Raw genomic sequence first — 18253 nt, 5'->3', positions numbered from 1 at the left:
AGGACCCTCAAGTACAGTGGAGGCCAGCCAGATGTCTCCCCTGGCTGCAGGCTGTTGTGACCGTCACATGAAAGATACCAGGGTCTTATCACCAAAAAGGTCCTGGGCCACGAACATCCCATAAATGGCTCCACCTGGGTTCACCTGACCAGTATTTTGCCCAACCCGGCTTTCCCTGGTGAAGACCACATTCCTTCACACCTCCAGGCCTTTGTAAGTTAGGGGTGACTCCCCACTAGGCAGGCACCTGTGGAGGGACCACCAGTTCCCACAAAGAGAGCATCAAGCGCACCGGAGTCATGCAGGCTGTGTGGCATTGGCCTCTGGCCCAATCTGCACCTCATGGGCAGTGAGGCCCGCCTGCCTGCGTCAGCAGGACCCTCCCCAGTGAGTCCCACTTTGCCTTTTAAGAAGCAAGTCTATAGCGAGTGGACGGCAGACAGATATATTTAGCGGCCCCTTGACACTCCTGAGCCACACTGGCTGCCAGCGCCCCCCACCTTGGCTCTGGTCCCTGGCCTCTCCAGCCACCGCAGCTCATCTAAGGGCAAAGCTGTAGACATGGTAGATCTCGTCAGGGAGGTTCTCCTGTCGCTCCTCAGCCAGGAGATTGAGGCCTGCACTGCGGATGATCCTGCGGACCACATCAAGGTCCCGGCACACGCTGCTGTCCACATCGTCCAGGATCACGCCCTCCTGGGCCATGTTGTCTTTGATGACGATGATGCCATTGGGGCGGAGGCCCTGCTTACAGCGCCGTAGGAACTCGGCCAGATGCTGATCAGTCAGGTGGCCTGTGGAGGGTGAGGGCACGGTCACCAGGGGTGAGGTGGGATGCATGGGAAGCATTCTTCAGCCACTGTGTTCAACAATCCTAAGCCCCATTTGTTTAAGAAGCCACTGGAGCTCAGAAGTCTCCTACGCCTGAAGCTAGGACTGAAGCTGACAAGATGCCTCCAGCCTGACACCTGTGCCACGCCACCCGTCCCTCCTACGCTAGGACTAGGCAGAGGGGTGAATGAAGCAGGAGCACCCGAAACCACCTTCCCTGAAGTCCACACAGTGTACAGGGAGAGCTAGGCCCAGAGGGCCACAGCAGGGTGGTGCTGCCTACGAGGATCAGCAGCCAAGGCACAGCACCCTAGGCAGGTTAGGCCAGGGGGCACACCTGGGGCATCAGCAGGACTGCTCCTGGCAGTCATACTCTCTACCTTACTCTAAAACTCTTAACAAAGCTTGGTTTCACTTGAAATGCAGAAAGGCACTGACCATTTAACATTTTTCAAAAAGCTGCCCCTGGACAGGTGGCAGGTATTTAATTAAAACAAAGCCTAGGAGAGAAGACCTGCCCCTGAGGCCTTTTCCTCACAGGCTGGGGAGCCTGAGTGGCAGGGCAGGTGCAGGCAGGAGGGAGGGCTGCGGGACACTCACCTATCACCCACTGGATCCAGATCACGTCATAAGAGCCCGGCTCCGGCCTGAAGTCCTGCAGACCACAGCAGAAGTAGTTCCTCACCCTCTTGCCTTCCTCCCCCAGGTAGCTCTTGGCTTTGGCCAGAAAGTCCTCTGTCATGTCGACCATATCCACCACTTTAAATAGCGGTAGAAGCAGCCGCTTGGTGATCCTCCCAATGCCAGCTCCACAGTCCAGGGCACAGGAAGTTCCTGTCTTGTTCGGGCCTTCCTGAAAAGCAGAGCAAGCACAACTGACAGGAACCCTGTCACTGCAAAGGGGCCCTTCCTCCTGAGCCTGGGGATCCGACTGCAGTCAGGGCCCGGCACCAGCTGGTCATAGGGACACTCTTGCTTGGCCTCATGTTTCTAAGGAGAGCAGCCATTTCCACGTGAAGGGCGGTGCACTGAACTCTCATTCCCGAGACCCCAGAAAATGACAACAAGAGTGGGTTCCCACAGGAACTGGAAGAGGGAAAATTGGTAAATAATGGAGTGAAGATGGAACATGAGTGGTGGGAGGCACAGGACAGAGCAAGGTTCCCTCCAGTGCTCGCCAGGGAGGGGGCGAGAGGGAGCAGGCCCAGGGAAGGGACAAGCACCCAGCATGGCACAGAGGGGTGGGGAGCAGCAGCATCAAGACCTGAAAACCAGGAGGCTGCAGAAGAGGCGATACCCACAGCCCCAACACCCACGGACACGACAGGACACCTCGTCCCCAGCAACGGAAGAGTCTGAAGGAAGACTCTTACATTCCAGTACCTAAGAGTCCCCCAGCATATCAGCTCCGGCCTGTAGCCTTGAGACAGTCGACAATCTAGAAGTCGCACCCCCACCCCCCAGCTCTAGGGCCTCGGTGGCAGGCACCGATAGGGGACCAGAGAGCTGGCAGTGTTTCATGTGCAGGTGGCTCCCCATGCAGCCCGCCGGTGCCACCAGAGCCACAGCGTCTCCTCCTGGAGTGCACATCAGACCTGCCTACCCTCAGGAACCTCTGCAGGAACTTCCGGGAGCTGCTGAGGTCGATGTTGGAGATGTGGCCATACCCCCCAAGCATGCCGTCCACCGTGGGTGGGATCTGCTTCCAGTACGTCTTGGCCTTCGAGTAGAACTGCTTCTCGTCTTCTATCACCTCGCTCGTCATGTTGTCACCAGCCCCGGCTCTGCTCAAGCTCCACACTTGGCAAGGGTACACCTCCTGGGTGAGGAACAAGGAGCAAGTTAGCCCAGCCAGGTGCCATCCAGGCTTTCTGAGCCACACGACCCTGCTGGCACCCAGAACACCCAGGCAGCTAAATCTGCTCACATCCCTCAGATGACAGAGGACTCCTTCCTGAACAATGCATGGACAGCAGCCCAGAGACATGTCTGCATGGGGACAGATACAACAGCAGCAGAGGCGGTGATGGTGTGTACCATCAGATGACTCAGGAAGGAGGGAGAAGATCCCGAGAAGAGCTTGGGAAGGAGGACCAGTCTGGGCTATGGTGGCCCCAGGTGCATGCAAAGTGCCTGGGCCTCACCTGTCAATAATAGGAAGCTATGCAACCAAGTCTACTGAGGGCAAGGGGGTGTGCTGGCACTACCCTGTAGGGTGGCAGAGGAAATGCGAAATGCATGGCGGCGCCAGCTGACATAGGACGAGCAGCAGCAGCAGTGGGACGACAATGGCAGGGGCAGCTGATGACTCCTCAGCCCTTTTTGCTGCCCAGGGGACAAGTACTGCCTCCATCAGCGTGCAGACAAGGAATCTAATGCACAGGGAAGAGGTCGGGGGCCCTGCACTCACTGAACACCAAGACTCGACAGCTCTGACAGCTCTTCCCACCAGCGGTCCTCGGCCTAGATGTCGCCTCAGAGGCCTTCCCTGAGCTGCCTGTGTAAATGACTCCTTCAACACCCTGGGCTAACTGCAGGGCTCGCTGTCCTCTTGGGGTATTTCCACCTGGAATCACACTGTTCTCTTCTCTAGCTGTAGCTAGAATGAAAGCTCTAGAGGGCAGGACTCTGCCAACTGCCGGTTCACCTCCACCCAGCACTGAGCCCCTGGAGCAGTACTGGGTGGGAAAGCAGCAGAGACCAGGCTGGCAATAAGGTCTTGGATGGTCCCCAACACACATCTGTATTGTGGACTTGGATGGTGAGGCTGGGTCTCGCCCCAGCGCAGAACCTGGAGGGCAGGGGAAGCACCTGAATCCTCCAGGTAAACGGTAAGGCTCTGGGCTCTGGGGTTCTACCCACCCACCTTCACAAGACTGCAGTGAGCAGCAGTTAAGCCACGGACCCCTATTACTACAGGGTCAACAAAGAAGGGTCAACCTGTGGAACTCGGGAAATCCTCAAAAAAACTGAGAGCTGGCACTGCCCGTCATGCCAGTAACTCAGGAGGCCAAGGCAGGAGGACTGCAAGTTCCAGGACAGCCTGGGCAATTTAGCAAAAATCTATCTCAAAAAATAAAAGTAAAAATTATAAGAGGGCTGGGGACGTAGCTCCATGGTACAGCACCCCTGGGTTCAATCCCCAGTTCCAAACAAAGAACTATGAGAAAAACCCTGGCTGCCGGGGATGGAGCTCAGTGGTGGCGTGTATGCCTGGTGCACAAGGGCCTAGGCTTGATCCCTGGCATCACCAAAAAGAAAAAGAAAAGCCCCAACACCAAGGGAGTTTTAAGGGAAGTCAGAAAACAGAAAAGGGCTTCATTAAGTCATTCAGAGACTAAAAGGGGAGAAGGAAAAGAAACATGAAAAAAGCCAAAAATCTGTCCTTGGTAAGGTTTGTGACCAGTCCCCAATACACATCTGTATCATGAACTTGAAGGACCTTCCAAAAGCAGCACACCCACCTTATGCAGACAGCTCAAGAATGCTCCTATCCAAGCTGGACGCAGTAGCCACGTCTGTAATCCCAGCGGCTCAGGAGGCAGAGGCAGGAGGATCAGGAGTTCAAAGACAGCCTCAGCAACTTAGCGAGGCCCTAAGCAATTTAGCAAGACCCTGTTTCAAAATAAAAAAAAGGGCTGGGGATATGGCTCAGTGGTTAAGTGCCCCTGGGTTTAATCCCCAGTACCAAAAAAAAAAAAAAAAAGGAAGAATGCTCCTATCTCAATGCACTTCTACCTCAGCCATTGGAAGCCTGGTCCAGAGAGCCAGTGAGCCAGTGGGGGCAGCAGGGCAGGGCCACCAAGGTTGCTGTGAGAAGGAAGGGACCCTCCTCTCCATCCCAGACCCTGCTCCTCCAGCAGATTAGAGAATTCTTCATAGACAAGGCCACACTCTTTCCCACCAAGGGACCAGAATGTAGGTGATCAGGTCTGTGTGCCCTATGTGGGTCCAGTTCTCCAAAGATCCATGATTTTACAGAACCTGCTCACTGAGCCCAGGGAGAAGCCTGCTGGAAGCCCCCTTCAGATTCCAGAATCAGCCTACAGCCTGACTCTCCACTTCAATCTTGAGGCACGGGGGCCTGGGGTCACAACCAAGACCAGCTGCCATCCCTGCACTCTGAGGGGCCCTCAAAACAGCAGGCTGGAGAGCCCTTGGTTCTAAATATGGCACCTTCCCCTGCATCACAATGTCCCCACATCAGCGTCCCAGGGCTGGGAGCAGTGACTCTGGAGAAAGAAAGCAGCACACTACCTAGAGTGCACTGTCGCTCCAACCCTGACATGATGTGGCAAGACCTACCAATCCCCAAGACTACTAGTTATGGCAAGCACCTGGCACTGTTGTTCCTTGAAGCTGACAGAAAGAAGTCATAAGCTGGGGATGTGGCTCAAGCAGTAGTGTGCTTGCCTGGCATGCGCGGGGCGCTGGGTTTGATCCTCAACACCACATAAAAATAAAAATAAAGATATTGTGTCCACCTAAAACTAAAAAATTAAAAAAGAAAAAAAAGAAGTCACAAGCCCGAATGTCACTCACCACGCAGCAGGATGGAACCCAACAAGGATGAGGACCCAGGCCAAGTGGGCTGCATACCCCCTGCCAACAGGCACCACAAACCATGTTCCAGCCCCCTCCCCACAATCCCCTAGGGAGGACACATCACTCTCCACCCCAGCTCCCACTCAGCCCGGAGCTCGGCAGGACTGACTCTGTGCCCCACTGCCTGTAGTCCAGGCAAATGAACTTAGATCTATCACTCTGTTTCTCTGGTACCCCATGTAGCACATGGGGTAAAAACTTCACTTCTCAGCCAATGGACAGAAAGATTGGTGCCAGACACTTAATGGGGAGTTCATTCTCTCTGCCTCTCCTCCCAGGGCGCAAGCTTTCTAGGAGCAGGGGCGTTACCTTGTACATATCATCAGTCCAGTGCCCAGGACAAGGTAGACATTTGCTAACTGGCTGTCAAGTGAATGAAAGCATGAACTTTACATGGCTACAGCCATTTTTACTACACAGTTCGACTGTTGAAAACTAATAACACTGAAAGCTATTACTGACAATATAACTTTTGTTTTGTTTGTTTTAATAAAAGCCTTACAACAATGATTCCTTTCGATGTCAAGGTCCCTGAATAATCTAATTTACAAGAATCCCACTTGCGGGGCTGGGGATGTGGCTCAAGTGGCAGCATGCTCGCCTGGCATGTGTATGGCCTGGGTTCGATCCTCAGCACCACATACAAAAAACAAAGATGTTGTGTCCGCCAAGGCCTGAAAAATTAAATATCAAAAATTCTCTCACCTCTCTCTTTAAAAAAAAAAAAAAAAGAATCCCACTTGCACACAGATTCTAGGAATGAACCACCAAAGGGAGGCACATCTAGGCCCAGGAAACAGCAAGTCTAACTCTGATATTTGCTGCTGATTCATGAATAAGTGTGATTCCTTGTTTCCTGTCTACACCTGGCCTTCCTTCCAGTATCCATATGAGTTGGCAGGAAGTCCTAGGAGCCAGAGGACACAGCAAGGTTGGTTGGGCGCACAGCAATAAGTCCCCCTACACTCTGCTCCAAAGCACCATGAAGAGCTACTGCACAGCTACAGAGGGAAGAAAATCCTTTGCTCATCTTGTCTGCCCCACAGTAGGCAGCATGTGGCCATCTCTCCCGCATTCCACAGTGTTTAGAGAAACACCTGAGCACCTGTCCCAGCTGCTTCTATTCTTCCAGGACCCACAGAGGAGAATGGTGCTTGAACTGTCACCAGAAGACCTGTGCAGTAACCTCATGCTCTGCATATGGTATTCCTAAGAAAAAGTCTGAGAGCAACAGGAGGCAAAGGTCTGCCTGAGATAGCCTGGAGGACAGAAAGCCTGTGCTCCCTCGACCTATGGGGACAGTAACTGGACACGTGAGAAAGGCAGAGGAAGGGAGGAAAGGAAGCAAGAAGCATGCCTGTGATCCCAGTGGCGTGGGAGGCTAAGGCAGGAGGATCCTGAGTTCAAAGCCAGCCTCAGCAAAAAGTGAGGAGCTAAGCAACTCAGTGAGACCCTGTCTCTAAATAAAATACAAGACAGTGTTAGGGATGTGGCTCAGTGGTCAAGTGCCCTTGAGTTCAATCCCCAGTACCAAAAAACAAACAACAACAACAGCAACAAAAAAAAGCGGGGGTGGTGCTTAAAAACAAAGGCCCTGATGGAGTTACATGAACTGGGTCTGAATCTTGGCTGTGTAAGTTCAGATAACACATTTAACCCCACTGTTCCTCAGTTTCTTCATCTATACAATGGGAACAGTGACACAGACCTTACAGAAAGGCGGTTATGACTGCATATGAAAAGCTTGAGGTACCCCACACAGTATGGGCACACATTCTCTCCCCAGCTTAAAGATCAGGAATGGGATTCTCGACAACTCTGCCAATTATTAAGATAAACAAGAAAAAATGCACTGAAATGCCCTATAGGCTGCAATGTGCAGAAACATACTTAAAGGATCACTGCTGGCCAAGCAGCAGACTCCAAAATGGCTCTTCAATCAGCAGGGGTAGGATGGGCTCCCTTTCCACATAAGCCCAGAACCACTGCAGCAGTTAAGAGGCTGGCCTGGAGATCCCATGCCTCTGCCCTACCAGAGCTGACATGGGTACCTTCAACCTCCCAGTCTCCAGTGGACAAACAGAAAAATCAACACCCAAAAGAAAGCGATTAAACTAACACTCAGGACATCAGGAGCAGTTTTAAGCCCCGGGCTCAACCTATCTCATCTGCCACCGCCACCGTTCCATACCTCAACCTTCCGCACACTGCCCTGCCCCGGCCCACCGTCAGGGCCTCTGACACCAGGGGCTGCAATGTACTCAGAAGAGATCTGGGTCCAGAGGGAAAAATATCACACAGCTGGTGGGCAGAACCTGGGCTTTGGGAGATGGCGGCCTCCCAGCAATCCAACTGACCTTGGCCTCAAGAGCTCCAGGCGGCAGCTGTCTTTTAGCTGCACCTGTGCTCGCCGGGGCCGGGCTGGGGCTGGGCCAGGGTTAAATGTGATAGCAACGCCTAAGCAACCGGCACCGGGCTCCGCGGGGCTGAGCCGAGCATCTCGCCGACTCCTCGCGTTCTCCTCCGAGTGGGCGCTCGCTGATCTCACGGGAGGAAACCGAGGCTCCGAGAGGAAGGGCTTGCTGAGGCCAGGCTAGGGGGGACCCTGCCCGGGCTCTGGGGCCTTGGCTTCCCTCCTCTACTCCGACCCGTGCCCCGCCCAGGTCCGGCCGGTGGACCGCCCGGGGACACGCACGTGGAGCCGAGGCCAGCACGCGCCGGGTCACGTGACGACCGGGGCCTCAGGGCGCCGAGGCAGTTGGGGGTCCGGGCCTCCCCGCACCCGGCGGCCGCCTCCCCTCCGCCCCGCCTCGCGCTACTCACCCCGGGCGGGGGCTCCCGGGGCTGGGAGAAGGGGACGGGGAAGAGCGGGTGAGGGCGGCGGCGAGGACCCTGGAGCCCGCCGCAGCTCCGCCGGTCCACTAGACGCGACACCTCGCGGCGCGCGCTGCCTTTGTCCGCACACGTCACTTCCGGGCGCCCGGGGGCGGAGCCATGCGCAGCCCCGCCCCGCGACCAGCCTGCCGGGTCCTGCGGGCTGGGACCTAACCTTTTGCCTGCGGGGACGAAATCCCTGCCTTGAGGACTTCAGGCCACAGCGCTGGTCTCCCTCCACCTCCGCACGTGCACCAGTTTAGTCGGAGGCTGCCAGGCTGGACTTTAAAAAACGAGTGACGGGGGTTTTCCACTGGGAGAAAAAGGGGGGAAGGGCCACTGGTGCTCACCCATCTCCATTACCATCTTAAAATAATTTATAAAAAGAAAGAAAAAAAAAAAGAAGGAAAAGAAATACACTTGGTTGTGCCAGGGACCTGCCAGCCCAATATACAGAACAATTCATGGACTTTCCATTCCAAAAACGTTGACCTTCCTTAGGACCCTCCATTCACAGAAATTCTGGAGGGATCTTTCCGTGTTGGAAACGTGAACTTGCAGGTAGGTAGACACTGTTAACCTCTCCCAGCGTCAATCTCCTCTTCTGCCAGATGAATGTAATAATTACTAGACTTCCGATGATATTGCACCATGTGGGATATTGCACGTCCAGCCTTCAGGAAATGGTAGCTGTTATAATGACAATATTCATCTTAAGTAAGTTCATTTCCCTCAAAATAACATCTTGATGTTAGATTTACAATGCTTTCCTCTCAGCTGTGCACACAAGAAGTGCTTAAAAAGTGTGTTTGCTTTAATGCAATGAAAAGTGGGGAGTGCTGAAAGTCCCACCTGCCATTAAGTCCCCTAAATCTGCTTATGTACCTGTTTGGGGGGATCCCCTCTATAGTCTAGACCACCCCTGGTTCTCCTGGTCTGGGCCCTTCTCTCAAGCTTCATTTTCCATGTTTCTGGAACAGATCCTAGGCAATTTTGATTGCTGGAGGTGTCTAAAATCCTTTTTTTGGGAGGTAGCTCTAATCCAAGCTCTCACATGCCTCAAAATCCACCCATACTGTATTTCCTGACAATGGAAGAGAATGCCCTTCTCCACACTCAGGCTCCAAGCCATTTCCAGGTATAACCAGCCCCCTGACCTCAACGCTTCTCACATCTCTGAATTTCCAAACCTAGCACATAGTAGTGGCTCAATAGATGTTTGCAGACTGCAAGGGTTAGAGGACACATAGAAACCATCTAGTTAATGTTCTTTGCCCATTTTTTTAATCTCACACCCTTTAAATAAATACAGACATTTCTGTCTCTCTCACTTGATATTCCAGCTTCCAGAGGAAACATGCCTCTCCAAACCTAGCCGAGGAGCTTTACAAACAATGGATTACAGCCTGGGTGCAGTGGCGCACACCTGCAATTCAAGCTGCTGAGGAGGCTGAGGTGGGAGGATTTCAAGTTCAAGGCCAGCCTTGGCAATTCATCAAGACCCTGTCTCAAAGCTGAAAAATAAAAAGGGCTGGGGATATAGTTCAGTGGCACAGTGCCCCTGGATTCAATCTCCAGCACTGCAAAAGAAATAAAGAAAAAAGAAAATGGAGTACATCTTTTCGGATGTCTCCTCCAGGTAGATGTCCTGTAATTTGAATGACAGTCATTTTCAAGTTATAAAATTATAACATGCCTGTAAAATACTTGCCTAAACCATATCTTGTACAATATCATGAATTTCCTCCCTGCCCTCTCCCAGCCAAGAGTCACAGATCGGTCCTGTCGGTTTTCCCATGGAGCCCTGAGAAGGGAGAAACTTGTTCAGCATCACGTATCAAAAAGAATCAGGCATGGACTTGAGATTGGTTCTCTGAGTTTCCAGGCCCCCTTATGTTCTGCCCCATTCCAGGTGGATCTTCCACTTCGGAGCCATCCAGCCAAACATGACCCACTTGGGTTTCCTGGATCTGGAAGGGGTGGGTGACTCTAGACCTTCCCTTCCCTGCTTAGGCCTGGCTGCCCTGACCAGGAGTGCCAAAGCCACCTGTGGCTGCAGCCTGGCACCCAGGGCACAAGGGCCCCGCCCTCTGTCTCCAGGCTTCAGTGCCCACTGTTCCTCAAATAGCTATGGGTGAGGACAGGCGGATCACAATGACTCTGAAGATGCCCAGGAGGTAGCTGGGAGGGGCTGGCAGAAGGACTATGCAGGGGAAGATGGACTCTTCTAAGGACCAGCTTATTAGAGGGCTCTAACCTCAGGGACTTCGCTGGCCTCACTCAGAATCCCCAGCAGGGTGAGTGTGAGGACACCTAGGAGCCAGCTTGGGGCTGCCAACAATCTGAGAGTGGGGTGTGGTGGAGAGGGAGTAGGCTTGGAGACCCCCAGTATTAGAACCGAGGGGGTGACTGAGGCTCTGCCTCCCTAAGGGAATGGGGTTTGTTATAAATGAGTCTTGGCTTGGGATGTAGTTTGGTGGGAGGCCCCGTTGATGCCCAACGCCCCTGCCCCCCAAATTGTCTTAGCTCCACTCCAGACACAGAATCGGAATCTGGCGTGGGAGATGGGGGGAAGTTCAGTATATTTTCAGCAAGCTCCCACTGCGGAGGGGTGGCGGTGGGGGGTTCTAATGCACCATCGGGATCGGGAGACTGCTGGGGGAGGGGGTCTCTCCTCTTTCCAGGGTGGTTCCAGGTTTCCTAGTTCCCAGTGGAGCGCTTACAATAATAGCCTCCACCATGCTAAGTGCTGTCTACCAGCGCTGGGCCATTTCACAAAGAGACAGGTGCCTGCCCTGAACACACACACACACACACACACACACACACACACACACACACCCACCGTTCCACGGAGCAGCACACCGAGAGAGTGCTCAGAGAAATTCATTGGCTCACCCAAGGTGAGGAGTGGAACCAAGACCCCGAGTACTAGTCATTTTGAGCCTAATAAGAATGGCGGCTGCCCTGGTTGAGTATGTAACTGGGCCTGGCACTATTCTAAGCGACGGACATGTACTTGCTCATGTCAACGTCACAGCAACCCAAAAAGGTGGGTACTCTTGCCGTCACCACTTTTCCAGGTGAGGGAACTAGGGGCTGAGCGGGTTCTAGCCTGAGGCCACTCTTTGTCGCCGAGCCGGTGGCATTACCACCAAGCCACACTGCCCCACCGGGGCGCCCGGGGCTGTCCTATGCGCACGCCGCCCACCACTCAGGCTGGCGTGAGGACGTCCTGAGCTGAGCTCAGCGCCCAGCATGTTTCGGCGTCACCCCATCCAGAGGGCCCAGCAGGTGGCGCCCAAGAGGTGTCCCAGCGCTGGCGAATGGCCGAGACCCCAGGTGCTGCCCAAGCTGCCCTCGCTGGAGCGCCGAGCCGGCTACGGCGCGGGGCGCGCGGGGGTCTCGCAGGCCTCCAGGGCCTCCTCCTCGTGGTGGCAGGGGTGGAACACCGAGTCCGGGCCGGGTGCCGGGAACCCCCAGCTGCGCCTGCCCACCCTGCACACCGAGACCTCGCGGGCGGCGCAGGACCGCGCGGCGCTGAGGTCCCTGCTGCTGCCGCCGTTGCGCAGGACCGACAGGTCCTGGGGGTCCGCGTGGCGGCTCCCCGAGCCCGGGCAGGGCCCGGAGCCCCGGAGGAGCGCGGCCAAGGAGGACTCTCTGGGCGCGCTGCTGGAGGAGTTCCTCCCCAGCAGGTTCAGCGAGTTCCTGCACCAGTTGCGACAGGAGTGTGCCGCGCAGCCCGAGCCGCAGAGTGAGGCCGGGGCCCGGGCGGGGGGCGTTTGGGGGGGGGCGTGGGCTGGGCCCCTGGCTCGCCACCCCGCTGCTCCAAGGCTGGTGCTAACGTTAGCGGAGGATCTCACAAGGTCTCGGGACCCTCCCTGATGGTCTGTGGTCTCCCCAGGGTCATAAAAGTAGAGGCTCCTAGTAAGGACTGCCCCCTAGCTCACAAGCACTTCCTCCTCCTGGCTCTCAGTGTCCTCAACACCGCAATATCAAAAGCGTCTGTTCCATCCCAGACGAGGTTCTTCTCAGTGTCACACCTGCCCATATCTCGCAGACCCGTGGTAAGTGTCAGGGACCTTCTTGGTGGGGACCGGGTGGCCATGGATACTTAACAGGTTGGGAGACCCTAACCATCTGACCACTCATGCTAGGTGTGGCCTATTTGTCTTCAAGGGGCCAGCCATCGTACTTCCACGACAATTTTAGCAAGATTTTGCTCCATCAGACACCTTCCCAGGATCACCAAAAGGGTAATCCATCACAAATCACCACGGGCAGAAACACCAACCAGTGAGTTGGGAGGCGGGATAGTGGTAGGGAGTGGGGTGGAAGGGTATTTCTTTCCTCCCTTACTTCCTGTCTTTTACTCATGAATATATCCATTCATTCATCTGTCCGTCCGTCCATCCATCCATCCATCCATCCATCCATCCATGTGTCCATCTATTAATCAGGTCTTTTAGCAATGCATTCCTAATTCATCCTTGAGCTCATTCATATACCCACCCCCCTTTCACCCACCCTTCCCTACGCATGTCAAATGCATGAACCAGGTCTGCTCAACCTATTGGTGAATCTTGCCAGCCAGCCAGCCATCTATTTACCAACTCCCCGGGTTCTGTCCTTCCATCCATGAATCAACGATAACCTTCTATAATCCTTCCTTTCACTTGTAAATCCTGGATACTGTCCGTCCCTCATTGAGTCATGACCCTTCCACAAATCGACATGCCCATCTGCATATTCATCCAGCCCCCATCATTCATCTAGCGTTCACCCTTGGATCAGTCTTTCCTTTCAGATCTGTGCGTGGATCCAACAGCCCATCCGTCAAACCATCCATCTTTTTCCCCATCCCATCATCATTTATTCATTTCTTCAAACTTTTATTGGGTTGACTATGTATCAAATATTAGTGGAGAAAATAAGAGATGGGAAGTAAGAGAAGAGCCTGGCAGAGGAGCTTCCCTGGGCCTGGATGCCAGAGCTCTAAGAGGGAGGGGAAAAGCTTTTCCTCTGGCTTAAACAGTTTTAAGCAGAGAGGACCCGGGAGAGCGGAGATGAGTGTAAAGTCCAGGCAGCCCAGAGGAACACCACATATCCCACCCCTCCCACAGACCACGGCGGACAGCACTAGGGGATCACAGCCTCAGAATCCTTCCTGACCCAGTTCTCCACACAGACACTACTAAGGGATCCGAGTAGGACCATAAATGAAACACATGCACCAGCTTCCCACAAGATGCCACCAAGAAGGGGTAGAACTCGGCAGGCACGGTCCAGACTTGCACATTCAAGAGCCTATACTCAAGCAACTCCCAGGTGTGAGGTTTCCTGTGGGGGACACTGAAGTGCAGCAGAACAGGCTCAAGAGACCCTCCATGGAGGCAGAGACACCGATCTCAGGCTGCAGGCAGATTTGGGGAGGGCTTTCGCTGGCCCTGTGGCCAGCACAGAGCCGAGTTCCAAAGCCCACAAGTGTTGACAAGCTTGGCCCGACCAAGGCACTGTCAGGCACAGACCAAGACAGCCAGGCACTGTCCTTGTCATCCCAGCAGCCTGGCTCTTGGTGGGCTAACGAGAAGCAGCCCCTCTGCATCCACACGAAAATGTGGTCAGATAAATGGATGCAAACATATGAATACATGGAGGATGTCAGGCCATGGGTGGACGAATAATACATTTCACATTACTTTTTTTTTTTTTTTTGTACTGGGAACTGAACCCAGAGGCACTTAATCACTGAGCCACACTCCCAGCCCTTTGTATTTTTATTTTGAGACAGGATCTCACTAGGCTTAGGGCCTCACTGAGTTGCTGAGGCTGAACTTGTGATCCTCCTGCCTCAGTCACCCCAGTTGTTGGGATGACAGGTGTGCACCACTATGCCTAGCTCTTGTGCTACGTTTAAACATAACAGATACACTTTATGGAGCACAAACCCCATGCCAGGCCCTGGATTAGATGCCTCACTTGACACTCATCCAACTCATATGAGGATGGTATTATCGTGCCTATAGTATAGAATACACGCTTTAAAGGAGAAAATTGCAGAACGGAGAGCTGAGGGCAGTCTGCTTTGGGACACGTGGATGGGACAGGGCTTGATTGAGATGGACAGACATAGAACTCCACCCACCTGGGGGTGTTCCTGCTGGGCCAGCAGACCATGCCTGGTGGGATCCTCTTGCACCTATGCCGCATCTTTGCTATCCCGAGGCGTGCACAATTCCATTTCACATGTGAGGAAACTGAGGCTCACAGAGTCGGGATTGAAACCCAGGACCGCCTGGTGCCTGGGCATGAGTTCTGACCCTTTCTGCTAACTTGGTGAAGATCTCAGTTCCACTGCTTTCCAACTGTGTAGCCTTAGACACTTTGCAAAGTCTCTGCACCTCAGTTTCTTCATCTACAAAATGGGCAGAAAAGGCACGTCCTGTGAGAGAGTGTGGGTTTGGTGGGTGGAGTGTGGGTTTGGTGGGTGGAGTGTGGGTTTGGTGGGTGTTTTCCACTGGATCCATGACCTACAGGTGGGAAATGCTTGGCCAAGGCCAGTGGCGGTGACTAGGACTATTCTGCTACCTTGTCTTACTAGGGCTATTCTGCCACCTGTTCAGGATCACACCGAGAGACTGGGCCTGGGGATGTGTGTCGAGTGGAGTGGGGAGCTCCACACTCGGCCCACTGCCCTCACTGCTCTCTCCTCAGGCTCCACAACACACAGGTCCCCAAGACCAGAGCCCCCAACTCCTCTGGGGAAGGCTTGGGGCACCGCAGGCGCTGTTGTCCTTTCCGGGTCCGATTCGCTGACGAGACCCTACGAGACAGCACACTCCGCTACTTGGAGCGACGCTGTACAGGTAAGCAGGCAGGGCGGAAAGCCCCAGGATTCCACATTCCACATCCTGGAGTGTGGGGGGCAGAGCCTGAGAATCTGGGCTCCCAGAGTCAAGGGCTGGCCCCTGACCCTGCAGAGGAAGTCCTCTCTGGAGGGTGTCAGCAGGGTGACCTTCAAGGACCAAGCAGAGTGTCCCAAGGTATGTGGCATCAGGGAGCAACTGCAGAATGACCCAGAAAACAAAGGCTGCCCAGGCCTGGCGACCACTAAAGGACTTCCGAGAGCCTGATTGCACCTTGGCACACATCTCCTGCTACACAGCCTGGAAAAGGTCCAGAAGCCACCAGAAGAGGACACCTCTCTGCTGGGGACACTGGCACCAACAGTCCAGCAGAATCTCAGACCCACCAAGCCCAGGGTCCCAGGCAGAAGCTGGCTCTTGGCTCTCGGGGACGGCTGTGATTGATCCAAGTTTCCAGGAAGCTCACTCAGGTGGAGGCAGGAGCAGGAGCAGGAGGGAGAAGGAAGCCCTTGGCCTGGAGTCACCATCATGGAGTCCACCTGCTCCGTGTGTCCAGCCTCTTCCCAGCACCCGCCAGCACAGGGCTTCTGGGGGCAACACCCTGGAGCTATTTCCTGAGCACCCGCTCTGTGCAGTTTCAGGAAGTAGCTGCCCCCAACTCCACTGTTCGTTGTCCTACAAACTAGGACATTTGCTGGTTCAGGAGGGACCCCATTCAGTCTCCTTAGTGTCCCAGGAAGTTGGAGACCAAACTGTGGTTTTCACCCAACTCCTTGATGTTTGATGGGGAAACCAAAGCAGAAGGGGCTCATGGAAGTGACATCGAAGCCAGGAACAGAAGCCAGAGTGTCCCTGGAAACCCAAGGACAGGATAAGCCTGAATGGCAGTTGGGGGACACTTCTGTATGGGCCACTGGCCACAAGGAGCTGTAGCTGTATCTCAGGGCACCAGGGCCCAGGGCTCACTAGCCCAGTCCATCCCAAGGCAGTCGCTGCGGGATTCCGGATCCTGACCAGCTTGAATGGTGGCTTTGGGATGGGGAAAGGCTCCCAGCTTGGAGACGCCCCTCCCTGCCTCTCCTGAGGATTCTCAGTATTGTCTCCGGGATGGCTGTGGTGGGGTGACCGGCCTTCCCTCTGCAGGAAAAGGGGGTCTGTTGGGGCTGGAGCTGGAGTGTGGGTATTGGGGGCACAGCTTGGGTGGTAGCAGCAGAACAGTCACGCAAAGCAGTTTTAAAACCCAAGCCTTCTCTGGAGCAGCCAGAGGCACTGGGGAGCCTGGAGTTGCCATGGAGACAAGGCTCTGCCCGGCCTTGCCTGCCAGAGGGAGGAGGGAAGGGGGTACCAGTGTCCCCTTAGGGTAAGGACTCACGATGCCCTCTCTCCTCCAGTCCCGAACAACATCAAGAGCAGGGCCACCCTGCTGCCGGAGGTCTCCAACCAGGCGTTCGGGAACGTTCAGAAATGGCTGGAGAATTTGCCCAGAGCCCTGCCCCCCAGGGCCAAGGAGGAAGCCAGGCCCAGCGCCTGGTGCTGGGACCGCCCCCGCCTGTGAGGCTTTGGGGAAGGCGGGGGGACTCACAAGCACTGAAGGGGCTCTGCCCCTGCAGCCCTCCCCGTTTAGCAGCAGGAGGGCGGGGGTCCAAGCCTCGGGTGGACCGGACTTGGGGTCCACAGAGCTCACAGCTCCTGTCTCCCCCAGACTGCGCCAGGAGCGGCAGGGCTACCTTTCTGAGGACGCCTCAATGAAGAACAGGCTGCCAGGGCCACTCACCTCCAGGGCCACCACCCAGAGGCAAAGGGGGGCCCTCAGAAACTCCCCGGATACCCCCAACATCCTGGATCAGGTGGGCAGACTGCCCTGCTCCTGGAGGCCACAGCTGGTGAGCACCTGCTGGCAGCTGCCACCCAGTGCTCCACGTGTGCCCGCGGGGGCTCGCAGTGGCCGGGACCGTGTTCAGTTCCTGCGTCTCCCTGGAGGTGCAGCAGGAGGGGTGGGCTCAAAGCTCACAGGCTGGCCTGGCCCCAGCTGCGCCCGCAGGCCCTGGCGCCTGTGCGCCTCTCAGTTGCCTCATCTGTAGCAGGGGGCTAGGGCGCGGTCTGAATCCTGCTGGCCCCAGGCAGCCCCACCTCCTGCCTGAGGTCCCTGCAGCGCCCAGCTGGTCCTCCTCACTCTAGGAGTCCTTCCTGCCCAACTTGGTGCTGCAGTCCATCCTGAAGTGAGGCCACCCCAAGGGCTACCAGCTCCTCCTGCCTCCCACAATCCTGCAGCAGGTGCAGAGGTGAATGCCCACCGGAGCCCCAGCCCAGGGGAACACACAGTCCAGGCAGTGAGGAGAGTCTCCCTTGCCCCACAAATAAACGCACATTCCAGGTGGCTGGGATCTGCCACTAGGTCTCCGTTCCAGCCTCTCAGGTGCCTGCTTTGGGGTCTCCAGGGTTCCGGGGCTGGGGGAGCAACAGGCTAGAATCACAGCAGGGATGGCTGAGAGGTGGGGCCGTAGAGTCCTTTTGGTCAGGTCTTGTTCCCAGAACCTTCCTTCTGGAAGTGGGAGACCCTGCACAACCTCAAGCCTGGAGCCGAGCCTCGGGGGACCTAGGCCAGCTCAGGCTTGAAAGGGGTCCCGGCTATGCTCTGAGCCTAGGGGTGAAGAATGACACCCCTTTTCCCCAACTCTGTCTTTGGTGCCAGAGGCTGCTCTTTTGACCTCCCTCTATGGGTAAGTACATCCAGACCCCAGCCCAGGAAAAAAGGCCCTGTGTGTGGACAAACATTAGCTTGGAACGTTTCTTGGTGGGTTCACCGTGACCTGATCCAGGGAGGGCAAGTGTGGGGCAGTCTGTGCGCCCTGTGCAGTGTTCCAGAGGGAAAGACAAGGTGGTAGGTGCTGCGCGGATTTATCTGGTGGCTGTGCTGACCCTGCCGTCCCCATACACCTGGGTGCCAATCCCCGGACAGAGCCTTAGCCTGCTCCTCATCTCTCCCTGAAGCTGCCCTTGCCCCCAGCCCTGGTCCTAGTCAGGATCCAGGTCTTTATCGCCACCTCGCGGCCAGTGAGGATTCGTCACGGGACCCA

The 18253-nt window shown here is 55.3% G+C and overlaps 2 protein-coding genes and 1 long non-coding RNA gene across 6 annotated transcripts; 2 read left to right on the top strand and 1 right to left on the bottom strand.

Moving 5' to 3' along the window:
• Positions 1-424: 424 nt before the first annotated feature.
• Ntmt1 (N-terminal Xaa-Pro-Lys N-methyltransferase 1) lies at positions 425-8404 on the bottom strand. Of its 4 annotated transcripts, none has more exons than XM_013356785.4 (5): positions 8260-8404; positions 4296-4446; positions 2435-2650; positions 1432-1684; positions 425-794 (listed from the first exon to the last, which is right to left on the bottom strand). In XM_013356785.4, exons 3-5 carry the CDS (start codon positions 2594-2596, stop codon positions 538-540), a joined length of 672 nt encoding a protein of 223 aa, XP_013212239.1. In that variant the 5' UTR covers positions 2597-2650; positions 4296-4446; positions 8260-8404; the 3' UTR covers positions 425-537. The 4 variants fall into 4 exon arrangements, with proteins under 4 accessions (XP_013212239.1, XP_005321126.1, XP_077904536.1 ...); XM_005321069.5 differs by lacking the exon at positions 8260-8404 and adding an exon at positions 7794-7928; XM_078048410.1 differs by lacking the exon at positions 4296-4446 and having other exon boundaries at positions 8260-8386.
• Position 8405: 1 nt separating this feature from the next.
• LOC120889922 (uncharacterized) lies at positions 8406-10029 on the top strand. Its single transcript, XR_005734155.2, has 2 exons — positions 8406-8871; positions 9654-10029. It is a non-coding gene; the product is annotated as an uncharacterized LOC120889922 (long non-coding RNA).
• A 1536-nt stretch (positions 10030-11565) lies between these two features.
• Positions 11566-17579, top strand: C4H9orf50 (chromosome 4 C9orf50 homolog). Its single transcript, XM_078048406.1, has 6 exons — positions 11566-12064; positions 12287-12377; positions 12490-12606; positions 15025-15176; positions 16568-16727; positions 16879-17579. The coding sequence occupies exons 1-6, from the start codon at positions 11569-11571 to the stop codon at positions 17255-17257; spliced, it is 1395 nt and encodes a 464-aa protein (XP_077904532.1). The 5' UTR covers positions 11566-11568; the 3' UTR covers positions 17258-17579.
• The last annotated feature ends 674 nt before the right edge of the window (positions 17580-18253 follow it).

This window comes from Ictidomys tridecemlineatus, chromosome 4, assembly GCF_052094955.1.
Source record: "Ictidomys tridecemlineatus isolate mIctTri1 chromosome 4, mIctTri1.hap1, whole genome shotgun sequence".
NCBI classification, from domain to species: domain Eukaryota; kingdom Metazoa; phylum Chordata; class Mammalia; order Rodentia; family Sciuridae; genus Ictidomys; species Ictidomys tridecemlineatus.
Note: the sequence above shows the minus strand (reverse complement) of the source record. Positions and strands in the feature narration are given on the sequence as shown.